The sequence below is a fragment of the Oncorhynchus kisutch genome, unplaced genomic scaffold (genome assembly GCF_002021735.2).
Source record: "Oncorhynchus kisutch isolate 150728-3 unplaced genomic scaffold, Okis_V2 scaffold1356, whole genome shotgun sequence".
Taxonomy (NCBI): Eukaryota; Metazoa; Chordata; class Actinopteri; order Salmoniformes; family Salmonidae; genus Oncorhynchus; species Oncorhynchus kisutch.
The window spans coordinates 23414-36913 of record NW_022263301.1 but is presented as its reverse complement, the minus strand read 5'-3'; the positions used below and the strand labels follow the sequence as shown (position 1 = coordinate 36913).

Genomic DNA, 13500 nt, shown 5'->3' with positions numbered 1-13500 from the left:
CTCTCTCTTCTCTCTCTCTTCTCTCTCTCTCTCTCTCTCTTCTCTCTCTCTTCTCTTCTCTCTCTCTCTTCTCTCTCTCCTCTCTCCCTCTCTTCTCTCTCTCTTCTCTCTCTCGCTTTCTCTCTCCCTCTCTTCTCTCTCTCTCTCTCTCTCTCTCTCTCTCTTCTCTCTCTCTCTTTAGACCTGCTCCAGAAGCCAGTAGAGAGGCTGTTGATGAACCAGTCCAACCGTTTCAGAGAGACTCAGGAGCAGAGAGAACTGATCACCCGAGGCCTGCCAGCCATACACTCTGGACAGGTAGGAGTCACCTGGAGGGGCGTGTCTATTGCTACTCTAGCCAATTAGAACTAACCTGTGTGTGTGTTGCCAGGGTTACCGTGTAGGCAGTGAGTTCTGGAGCCTCCCTCAGAGGTTTGGTGATGAGCTGAGTGGTATCTCAGCCACCCTGACCCAGACACAGAGAGGACAGCAGGAACCTGTCACACACATCGCACAGCCACACAGCATCCGCATGGAGTCAGGTAAACACATACATGCACACACACACACACACACACACACACACACACACACACACACACACACACACACACACACACACACACACACACACACACACACACATATGAATGAATGCACTCATGCACACCCACACGAATGAACACAAACCAAAAACAGACACACACACACACACATATGAATGAACGCACACACACAGACAGTTTCTAAAATGAAGAACCCCTCATTGTGTGCTGTAGGTAATGTTCTCCCAGAGACATGTGGTTCAGCTAGCAGGACCTGGGACCAGAGTCTCTACCTGCAGCACCGACGACATGAGCTCAGAGATGTTCTCAAAGACCTGGACTTCAACCAGCCTGTAAGACTCACACACACACACGCACGGCACGGCGCCACACGACACACAGACGCACAGAATTACACGTTTGTCCACAGGGGGATAAACAGATCTTTGTACGGTTAAGTTTCGTCATTCCTTCTGAATGGTTAAGGTAAGGATTAAGGTTTGCCTGCGGACATGGACACACACACACATCTACCACGGAACTTTGACATCACAATGCTACGACAACTCTAAAACATTAAATACACTCTACCTCACTCCACAATACTGTCTACCTCACTCCACAATACTGTCTACCTCACCCCACAATACTCTATACCTCACTCCACAATACTGTCTACCTCACTCCACAATACTGTCTACCTCACCCCACAATACTCTATACCTCACTCCACAATACTGTCTACCTCACTCCACAATACTGTCTACCTCACTCCACAATACTGTCTACCTCACCCCTCACCCCACCTCACCCCTTGCCCTAACTCTTGACCGTCCTGAATAAGTTTAATGACAGTGTACCAGTTAACAGAGAGAGAGGCACACTGTGTGTCTGATGTGGATGTCCTGTACACTCCTGATCCATTCAGAAGATGACACACACACACAAACTTGTACGGTTTAATGAAGCGTGTGCCCAGTGCCTGGCCGGACATAGAGTGCGGTGTTCAGGTATGGTGGATTGGAACCCCAGAGGACATGACCAGTCCTGTTCTACTGTTCTTACAAACGTAACAATAACCCTGTCACTGAGACAGTCCTGTTCTACAACGTAACAATAACCCTGTCACTGAGACAGTCCTGTTCTACAACGTAACAATACCCCTGTCACTAAAGACCAGTCCTGTTCTACACGTAACAAACCCTATCACTGAGACAGTCCTGTTCAACAACATAACACTACCCTGTCACTGAGACAGTCCTGTTCTATAACATAACACTAACCCTGTCACTGAGACAGGTCCTGTTCTACTGTTCTACAACATAACACTAACCCTGTCACTGAGACAGTCCTGTTCAACAACATAACACTAACCCTGTCACTGAGACAGTCCTGTTCTACAACATAACACTAACCCTGTCACTGAGACAGTCCTGTTCAACAACATAACACTAACCCTATCACTGAGACAGTCCTGTTCTACTGTTCTACAACATAACAATAACCCTGTCACTGAGACAGTCCTGTTCAACAACATAACACTAACCCTGTCACTGAGACAGTCCTGTTCAACAACATAACACTAAACCCTATCACTGAGACAGTCCTGTTCTACTGTTCTACAACGTAACAAAAACCCTGTCACTGAGACAGTCCTGTTCAACAACATAACACTAACCCTATCACTGAGACAGTCCTGTTCTACTGTTCTACAACGTAACAATAACCCTGTCACTGAGACAGTCCTGTTCAACAACATAACACTAACCCTATCACTGAGACAGTCCTGTTCTACTGTTCTACAATGTAACAATAACCCTGTCACTGAGACAGTCCTGTTCTACAACGTAACAATAACCCTGTCACTGAGACAGTCCTGTTCTACAACGTAACAATAACCCTGTCACTGAGACAGTCCTGTTCTACTGTTCTACAACGTAACAATAACCCTGTCACTGAGACAGTCCTGTTCAACAACATAACACTAACCCTGTCACTGAGACAGTCCTGTTCTATAACATAACACTAACCCTGTCACTGAGACAGTCCCTGTTCTACTGTTCTACAACATAACAATAACCCTGTCACTGAGACAGTCCTGTTCTACAACATAACACTAACCCTGTCACTGAGACAGTCCTGTTCAACAACATAACACTAACCCTATCACTGAGACAGTCCTGTTCTACAACATAACACTAACCCTGTCACTGAGACAGTCCTGTTCAACAACATAACACTAACCCTATCACTGAGACAGTCCTGTTCTACTGTTCTACAACATAACAATAACCCTGTCACTGAGACAGTCCTGTTCAACAACATAACACTAACCCTGTCACTGAGACAGTCCTGTTCAACAACATAACACTAACCCTATCACTGAGACAGTCCTGTTCTACTGTTCTACAATGTAACAATAACCCTGTCACTGAGACAGTCCTGTTCTACAACGTAACAATAACCCTGTCACTGAGACAGTCCTGTTCTACAACGTAACAATAACCCTGTCACTGAGACAGTCCTGTTCTACTGTTCTACAACGTAACAATAACCCTATCACTGAGACAGTCCTGTTCAACAACATAACACTAACCCTGTCACTGAGACAGTCCTGTTCTATAACATAACACTAACCCTGTCACTGAGACAGTCCTGTTCTACAACGTAACACTAACCCTGTCACTGAGACAGTCCTGTTCTACTGTTCTACAACATAACAATAACCCTGTCACTGAGACAGTCCTGTTCTACAACATAACACTAACCCTGTCACTGAGACAGTCCTGTTCAACAACATAACACTAACCCTATCACTGAGACAGTCCTGTTCTACAACATAACACTAACCCTGTCACTGAGACAGTCCTGTTCAACAACATAACACTAACCCTGTCACTGAGACAGTCCTGTTCAACAACATAACACTAACCCTATCACTGAGACAGTCCTGTTCTACTGTTCTACAACGTAACAATAACCCTGTCACTGAGACAGTCCTGTTCAACAACATAACACTAACCCTATCACTGAGACAGTCCTGTTCTACTGTTCTACAACGTAACAATAACCCTGTCACTGAGACAGTCCTGTTCAACAACATAACACTAACCCTATCACTGAGACAGTCCTGTTTCTACTGTTCTACAACGTAACAATAACCCTGTCACTGAGAGAGACCTGTTCTACAACATAACAATAACCCTGTCACTGAGACAGTCCTGTTCTACAACATAACAATAACCCTGTCACTGAGACAGTCCTGTTCTACAACATAACAATAACCCTGTCACTGAGACAGTCCTGTTCTACTGTTCTACAACATAACAATAACCCTGTCACTGAGACAGTCCTGTTCTACTGTTCTACAACGTAACACTAACCCTGTCACTGAGACAGTCCTGTTCTACAACGTAACAATAACCCTGTCACTGAGACAGTCCTGTTCTACTGTTCTACAATGTAACAATAACCCTGTCACTGAGACAGTCCTGTTCAACAACATAACAATAACCCTGTCACTGAGACAGTCCTGTTCTACTGTTCTACAACGTAACACTAACCCTGTCACTGAGACAGTCCTGTTCTACTGTTCTACAACGTAACACTAACCCTATCACTGAGACAGTCCTGTTCTACAACATAACAATAACCCTGTCACTGAGACAGTCCTGTTCTACAACATAACACTAACCCTACCACTGAGACAGTCCTGTTCAACAACATAACACTAACCCTATCACTGAGACAGTCCTGTTCTACTGTTCTACAACGTAACAATAACCCTGTCACTGAGACAGTCCTGTTCTACAACGTAACAATAACCCTGTCACTGAGACAGTCCTGTTCTACTGTTCTACAACGTAACAATAACCCTGTCACTGAGACAGTCCTGTTCTACAACGTAACAATAACCCTGTCACTGAGAGAGTCCTGTTCAACAACATAACACTAACCCTGTCACTGAGACAGTCCTGTTCAACAACATAACACTAACCCTGTCACTGAGACAGTCCTGCTCTACTGTTCTACAACATAACAATAACCCTGTCACTGAGACAGTCCTGTTCAACAACATAACAATAACCCTGTCACTGAGACAGTCCTGTTCAACAACATAACACTAACCCTGTCACTGAGACAGTCCTGTTCTACTGTTCTACAACATAACAATAACCCTGTCACTGAGACAGTCCTGTTCTACAACATAACAATAACCCTGTCACTGAGACAGTCCTGTTCTACAACGTAACAATAACCCTGTCACTGAGACAGTCCTGTTCTACTGTTCTACAACATAACAATAACCCTGTCACTGAGACAGTCCTGTTCTACAACATAACACTAACCCTGTCACTGAGACAGTCCTGTTCAACAACATAACACTAACCCTATCACTGAGACAGTCCTGTTCAACAACATAACACTAACCCTATCACTGAGACAGTCCTGTTCTACAAACGTAACAATAACCCTGTCACTGAGACAGTCCTGTTCTACTGTTCTACAACGTAACAATAACCCTGTCACTGAGACAGTCCTGTTCTACAACATAACAATAACCCTGTCACTGAGACAGTCCTGTTCTACTGTTCTACAACGTAACAATAACCCTGTCACTGAGACAGTCCTGCTCTACTGTTCTACAACATAACAATAACCCTGTCACTGAGACAGTCCTGTTCTATAACATAACACTTACCCTGTCACTGAGACAGTCCTGCTCTACTGTTCTACAACATAACAATAACCCTGTCACTGAGACAGTCCTGTTCTACTGTTCTACAACATAACAATAACCCTATCACTGAGAGAGACCTGGGGCACCGTCAGACACACCACTGGTCCAGAAACACTAGCACACGTAACACACATACATAAAACAGACACCGACAGCTTTGCCTCTCCTCACCCTCTGTGCATACTAATTGTCAATTAGACCTGATTAGCAGCTTAAGTAACAGGCACTTATTATGGGGGAGTTCATTCACACACACACACACACCACACACACACACACACACACACACACACACACACACCACACACACACACACACACACACACACACACACTCATTAATATTGAGAATGGTGTAAGGCAGTGTTGTAATGAACCTGTATATTCTGGTCGGGTGGTGGTGTGTGTGTTTGGGTTCATTGACGTGTGTGGATGTCAGTGTGGTCTGACTGGGAGTTTGATGTGTCCAGAGAAACAGACAAAGACAGAATGTGCTGTCAGATAGATGATTGAGAGACAGAGAGCGAGAGACAGAGAGACAGAGAGATAGAGAGAGAGAGAGAGAGAGACAGAGAGAGAGAGACAGAGAGAGAGACACAGAGAGAGAGAGAACAAACACCATTGTAAATACAACCCATATTTATGCTTATTTATTTTATCTTGTGTCCTTTAGCCATTTGTACATTGTTAGAACACTGTATATATATATATAATATGACATTTGTAATGTCTTTACTGTTTTGAAACTTCTGTATGTGTAATGTTTACTGTTAATTTTTGTTGTTTTTCACTTTATATATTCACTTTGTATGTTGTCTACCTCACTTGCTTTGGCAATGTTAACACATGTTTCCCATGCCAATAAAGCCCTTGAATTGAATTGAATTGAGAGACAGAGAGAGCGAGAGAACAGATTGAGAGAGAGAGAGAGCTGAGAACAGATTGAGAGAGAAATGGTCAGAAAGAAACAGAGACTACATGATGAGATGAAGACAGTGGGTAGAAACAGAGACTACATATTGAGACGGCTGAAGACAGTGGATAGAAACAGAGACTACATATTGAGATAAAGACAGTGGGTAGAAACAGAGACTACATGATGAGATGAAGACAGTGGGTAGAAACAGAGACTACATGATGAGATGAAGACAGTGGGTAGAAACAGAGACTACATGATGAGATGAAGACAGTGGGTAGAAACAGAGACTACATATTGAGACGGCTGAAGACAGTGGGTAGAAACAGAGACTACATGATGGGTAGAAACAGAGACTACATGATGAGATGAAGACAGTGGGTAGAAACAGAGACTACATATTGATATGAAGACAGTGGGTAGAAACAGAGACTACATATTGAGACGGCTGAAGACAGTGGGTAGAAACAGAGACTACATGATGGGTAGAAACAGAGACTACATGATGAGATGAAGACAGTGGGTAGAAACAGAGACTACATATTGATATGAAGACAGTGGGTAGAAACAGAGACTACATATTGATATGAAGACAGTGGGTAGAAACAGACTACATGATGAGATGGCTGAAGACAGCGTGTAGAAACAGAGACTACATATTGAGATGAAGACAGTGGGTGCCTGTCACCCTGATACTCTGTTCCTGTTATGTTGTGTTACCTGTCACCCTGATACTCTGTTTCCTGTTATGTTGTTACCTGTCACCTTGATACCCTGATACTCTGTTCCTGTTATGTTGTGTTGCCTGTCACCTTGATACTCTGATACTCTGTTCCTGTTATGTTGTGTTACCTGTCACCCTGATACCCTGTTCCTGTTATGTTGTTACCTGTCACCCTGATACTCTGATACTCTGTTCCTGTTATGTTGTTACCTGTCACCCTGATACTCTGTTCCTGTTATGTTGTGTTGCCTGTCACCTTGATACTCTGATACTCTGTTCCTGTTATGTTGTGTTGCCTGTCACCGTGATACTCTGTTCCTGTTATGTTGTGTTACCTGTCACCCTGATACTCTGATACTCTGTTCCTGTATGTTGTTACCTGTCACCGTGATACTCTGTTCCTGTTATGTTGTGTTACCTGTCACCCTGATAATCTGTTCCTGTTATGTTGTGTTACCTGTCACCTTGATACTCTGATACTCTGTTCCTGTTATGTTGTGTTACCTGTCACCCTGATACTCTGTTCCTGTTATGTTGTGTTACCTGTCACCCTGTTCCTGTTATGTTGTGTTACCTGTCACCCTGATACTCTGTTCCTGTTATGTTGTTACCTGTCACCGTGATACTCTGTTCCTGTTATGTTGTGTTGCCTGTCACCCTGATACCCTGTTCCTGTTATGTCGTGTTACCTGTCACCTTGATACTCTGATACTCTGTTCCTGTTATGTTGTGTTACCTGTCACCCTGATACTCTGTTCCTGTTATGTTGTGTTACCTGTCACCCTGATACTCTGTTCCTGTTATGTTGTGTTACCTGTCACCCTGATACTCTGTTCCTGTTATGTTGTGTTATCTGTCACCCTGATACTCTGTTCCTGTTATGTTGTTACCTGTCACCTTGATACCCTGATACTCTGTTCCTGTTATGTTGTTACCTGTCACCCTGATACCCTGATACTCTGTTCCTGTTATGTTGTTACCTGTCACCCTGACACCCTGATACTCTGTTCCTGTTATGTTGTGTTACCTGTCACCCTGATACTCTGTTCCTGTTATGTTGTTACCTGTCACCCTGATACTCTGTTCCTGTTATGTTGTGTTGCCTGTCACCTTGATACTCTGTTCCTGTTATGTTGGTTGCCTGTCACCCTGATACCCTGATACTCTGTTCCTGTTATGTTGTGTTACCTGTCACCCCTGATACTCTGATACTCTGTTCCTGTTATGTTGTGTTACCTGTCACCCTGATACTCTGATACTCTGTTCCTGTTATGTTGTGTTACCTGTCACCCTGATACTCTGTTCCTGTTATGTTGTTACCTGTCACCCTGATACTCTGTTCCTGTTATGTTGTTACCTGTCACCCTGATACTCTGTTCCTGTTATGTTGTTACCTGTCACCCTGATACTCTGTTCCTGTTATGTTGTGTTACCCTGTCACCCTGATACTCTGTTTCCTGTTATGTTGTGTTACCTGTCACCCTGATACTCTGTTCCTGTTATGTTGTGTTACCTGTCACCCTGATACTCTGTTCCTGTTATGTTGTTACCTGTCACCTTGATACTCTGATACTCTGTTCAGCCATATTTCTGTGAACAATTACTGTCTGGTTTGTTCCCTAGTTATAGCATGCATCCCAAATGGCAACCTATTCCCTACCCAGTGCACTACTATTGGCCAGAGCCACAGGACCCTATTCCCTACACAGTGCACTACTATTGGCCAGAGCCACAGGACCCTATTCCCTACATAGTGCACTACTATTGGCCAGAGCCACAGGACCCTATTCCCTACACAGCGCACTACTATTGGCCAGAGCCACAGTACCCTATTCCCTACATAGTGCACTACTATTGGCCAGAGCCATGGGACCCTATTCCCTACATAGTGCACTACTATTGGCCAGAGCCACAGGACCCTATTCCCTACATAGTGCACTACTATTGGCCAGAGCCACAGGACCCTATTCCCTACACAGTGCACTACTATTGGCCAGAGCCACAGGACCCTATTCCCTACATAGTGCACTACTATTGGCCAGAGCCACGGGACCCTATTCCCTACATAGTGCACTACTATTGGCCAGAGCCACAGGACCCTATTCCCTACATAGTGCACTACTATTGGCCAGAGCCACAGGACCCTATTCCCTACATAGTGCACTACTATTGGCTAGAGCCACAGGACCCTATTCTCTCTCTCTCCCTCTCCCAGTCTCTCACTATACTGTCTTCTTCCCTCCTCTCTAGGAGATAGATGGCTTGGAGGTGATTGGCTCAGGCCAGCCCTTCACCTCTGTCACTGTGAAGCAGAGCCCCCTATTGGAGGAGGAGGAGAGGGAGGAGCTTAGGGAGGTGGAGCAGAAGGAAAACCAGTAAGAAATACCCCCCCCATCCTAATTCACTAACAAACAGTTTATCTAGTGGCTCATTGATTCTGATGATATCCTCATGTTGGTCCATTGCAGCGTTGCCGATAGTGACCGTGTGTATTGATTCTGATGATATCCTCATGTTGGTCCATTGTAGCGTTGCCGATAGTGACCGTGTGTATTGATTCTGATGATATCCTCATGTTGGTCCATTGTAGCGTTGCCGATAGTGACCGTGTGTATTGATTCTGATGATATCCTCATGTTGGTCCATTGTAGCGTTGCCGATAGTGACCGTGTGTATTGATTCTGATGATATCCTCATGTTGGTCCATTGCAGCGTTGCCGATAGTGACCGTGTGTATTGATTCTGATGATATCCTCATGTTGGTTCCATTGTAGCGTTGCCAATAGTGACCGTGTGTATTGATTCTGGGGGCGGCAGGTAGCATAGTGGTTAGAGCGTTGGGGCCAGTAACCGAAAAGCTCCTGGATCAAATCCCAGAGCTGACAAGGTAAATATCATTCTGCCCCTGAACAGGCAGTTCACTGTTCCCCGGTAGGCCGTCATTGTAAATAAGAATTTGTTCTTAACTGACTTGCCCAGTTAGATAAAGGTTAAATAAAATAAAATAAGTTAAAAATATTCTCATGTTGGTCCATTGGCCGATAGTGACTGAGTGTACATCCCAAATTGAATGCCCTATATAGTCCTAGTGCACTACTTTCGACCAGAGCCTTATGGTACAGAGGGCACCTAATTCACTCTGTAGGGCCCATAGGGGCCTCTGTTAAAAAGTAATAGGATGGCATTTGAGAGATAACCTGTCCCCCTGTCTGTTCCCAGTGACCCCCTGTCGCAGTTTGATGATGTCATGCTGGACGCGGTGCTGGTGCCTGCCCTGAGGTTCTGTGGGCAGCCCGCCCGCTGGACAGGCAACTCCACCTCTCACAAGGTACACACACACACTCTCTCTCCCTCCTCCCTCCCAATCTCCTTCTTCATCCTCCTCTAAACCTCTTCTCTCTCTCTCTCCCTCCTCCCTCCTAATCTCCTTCTTCATCCTCCTCTAAAACCTCTTCTCTCTCTCTCTCCCTCCTCCCTCCCAATCTCCTTCTCCATCCTCCTCTAAAACCTCTTCTCTCTCTCTCCCTCCTCCTTCCCAATCTCTTTCTTCATCCTCCTCTAAAACCTCTTCTCTCTCTCCCCCTCCTTATCTCCTTCTTCATCCTCCTCTAAAACCTCTTCTCTCTCTCCCGCCTCCTTCCCAATCTCCTTCTCCATCCTCCTCTAAAACCTCTTCTCTCTCTCTCCCTCCTCCTTCCCAATCTCCTTCTCCATCCTCCTCTAAACCTCTTCTCTCTCTCTCCCTCCTCCTTCCCAATCTCCTTCTTCATCCTCCTCTAAAACCTATTTTCTCTCTCTCCCTCCTCCTTCCCAATCTCCTTCTTCATCCTCCTCTCAACCCTCTTCTCTCTCTCTGTCTCTCTCTCTCTCTCTCTCTCTCTCTCTCTCTCTCTCTCTCTCTCTCTCTCTCTCCCTCCCTGTCCCCCTCTCCCCCTCTCTCCCTCTCTCTCCTCCCAGGGGGAGGTGGGTATCAGCGCCAGGGTAACGTTTGAGGCCCTGTCAGGAGAGAGAGCCCGTTCAGACATGGAGGTGCAGAACGAGGGCAGTACAGCAGTCTACTACAGCTGGCAGCGCCTGCTGTACCACATAGCTTCCCTGACGCCAGGACACATACACACACACAGCACTTCTACTTCAACACCTCCACAGGTACACACACACACACACAGCACCTCTACTTCAACATCTCCACAGGTACACACACCACACACACACACACACACACACACACACGTACACACACACAGCACTTCTACTTCAACACCTCCACAGGCACACACACACAGCACTTGTACTTCAACACCTCCACAGGTGCACACACACACACACTGCACATGTATTTGCAGACACACCATGTACGTACACACACGCTGTGTTTTTGTTCAGCTGGCAGCATTTACGTCAATGCATGTCATAATTACAACCTGCTTTGTCCTTTCTCTTTCTCTGTCCCTCTCTCCCCCCCATCTCTCTCTCTCTCCCCTTCCCCCTCCCCTCCCCATCTCTCTCTCTCTCTCTCTCTCCCCTTCTCCCCTCCCCATCTCTCTCTCTCTCTCTCTCCCCTTCTCCTCCCCTCCCCATCTCTCTCACTCCCCTTCTCCCCTCCCCCATCTCTCTCTCCTTCCCCCCTCCCATCTCTCTCTCTCTATCCATCTCTCTCTCCTTCTCTCCCCTCCCCATCTCTCTCTCTCTATCCATCTCTCTCTCCTTCTCCCCTCCCCATCTCTCTCTCTCTCCTCCTCCCCCTCCCCATCTCTCTCTCTCTATCCATCTCTCTCTCCTTCTCCCCTCCCCCATCTCTCTCTCTCTCCTTCCCCCCTCCCCATCTCTCTCTCTCTATCCATCTCTCTCTCCTTCTCCCCTCCCCATCTCTCTCTCTCCCCTTCCCCCTCACCTCCCCATCTCTCTCTCTCTCTCTCCCCTTCTCCCCTCCCCATCTCTCTCACTCCCCTTCTCCCCTCCCCCATCTCTCTCTCCTTCTCCCCTCCCCATCTCTCTCTCTCTATCCATCTCTCTCTCCTTCTCCCCTCCCCATCTCTCTCTCTCCCCCTCCCCTCCCCATCTCTCTCTCTCTCTCTCTCCCCTTCTCCCCTCTCCCATCTCTCTCTCCTTCTCCCCTCCCCATCTCTCTCTCTCTCTCTCTCTCCTTATTCCCTCCCCATCGCTCTCCTTCTCCCCTCCCCATCTCTCTCTCACTCCCCTTCTCCCCTCCCCATCTCTCTCTCCTTCTCCCCTCCCAATCTCTCTCTCCTTCTCTCCTCCCCATCTCTCTCTCCTCCCCTCCCCATCTCTCTCTCCCCTTCTCCCCTCCCCATTTCTCTCTCCTTCTTCCCTCCCCATCTCTCTCTCCTTCTCCCCTCCCCATCTCTCTCTCCTTCTCCCCTCCCCATCTCTCTCTCCTTCTCCCCTCCCCATCTCTCTCTCCTTCTCCCCTCCCCATCTCTCTCTCCTTCTCCCCTCCCCATCTCTCTCTCCTTCTCCCCTCCCCATCTCTCTCTCCTTCTCCCCTCCCCATCTCTCTCTTCTTCTCCCCTCCCCATCTCTCTCTCCTTCTCCCCTCCCCATCTCTCTCTCCTTCTCCCCTCCCCATCTCTCTCTCTCCTTCTCCCCTCCCCATCTCTCTCTGTCTCTCTCTATCTATCTCTGTACCAGGTGTGATTCTACCAGGTGACAGCAAGCGTGTAGAGTTTATATTTAAGTCGGAGGTCCCAGGCATCAGGACAGAGGTGTGGCGTCTCAACACACACCCTGTCCTGCTGGGCGGAGCCTCCATCCAGGTGACACTGAGGGGCGTGGCTCTTTACCAGGACAAGACCGCTGACCAGAGACACACTCTGGAGGTCTGTGTGTGTGTGTGTGTGTGGTGGGGGGGAGGAGGGAGGGTGTGAGGAGGGAGGAGGCTGGGAGGAGGGAGGGTGTGAGGAAGGAGGGAGGGTGTGATGAGGGAGGGAGTGTGTGAGGAGGGAGGGAGTGTGTGAGGAGGGAGGGAGGGTGTGGGGAGGAAGGGTGGGAGGAGGGAGGGAGGATGTGAGGAGGGTGTGAGGAGGGAGGGAGGGAGGGTGTGGTGAGGGAGGGAGGGAGGGTGTGGGGAGGGAAGGTGGGTGTGAGGAGGGAGGGAGGATGTGAGGAGGGAGGGAGGATGTGATGAGGGAGGGAGGGTGTGAGGAGGGAGGGAGGGTGTGAGGAGGGAGGGTGGATGTGGGGAGGGAGGGAGGGTGTGGGGAGGGAGGGAGGGTGTGAGGAGGGAGGGAGGGAGGATGTGAGGAGGGAGGGAGGGTGTGGGGAGGGAGGGAGGATGTGAGGAGGGAGGGTGTGTTTGTAACTTCACAGTTGTATTAAGCATAATTGTGTTTGTTTGTGTATTCATGTGTTTATGTGTATGTGTGTGTGTGTGTGTTTGTGTGTGTGTGTCTCTGTGTGTGTGTGTCTGTGTGTGTTTGTGTGTGTCTGTGTGTGTGTGTGTGTCTCTGTGTGTGTGTGTGTGTGTGTGTGTGTGTGTGTGTGTGTGTGTGTGTGTGTCTCTGTGTGTGTGTGTGTGTGTCTCTGTGTGTGTGTGTGTGTGTGTGTGTCTCTGTGTGTGTCTCTGTGTGTGTGTG

At 47.3% G+C, this 13500-nt stretch overlaps 1 protein-coding gene across 1 annotated transcript in view; it reads left to right on the top strand.

Annotated features, from left to right (window-relative positions):
- Positions 1–13500, top strand: part of LOC109881233 (MYCBP-associated protein) — a 37034-nt gene that overhangs the window by 12270 nt on the left and 11264 nt on the right. Inside the window, exons 6-12 of the mRNA XM_031818388.1 lie at positions 182–297; positions 371–521; positions 759–877; positions 9155–9279; positions 10124–10232; positions 10862–11053; positions 12557–12744. Of these exons, the coding sequence (XP_031674248.1) occupies positions 182–297; positions 371–521; positions 759–877; positions 9155–9279; positions 10124–10232; positions 10862–11053; positions 12557–12562 (818 nt within the window). The 3' untranslated portion in view covers positions 12563–12744. The remainder of the gene's footprint in view (positions 1–181; positions 298–370; positions 522–758; positions 878–9154; positions 9280–10123; positions 10233–10861; positions 11054–12556; positions 12745–13500) is intronic.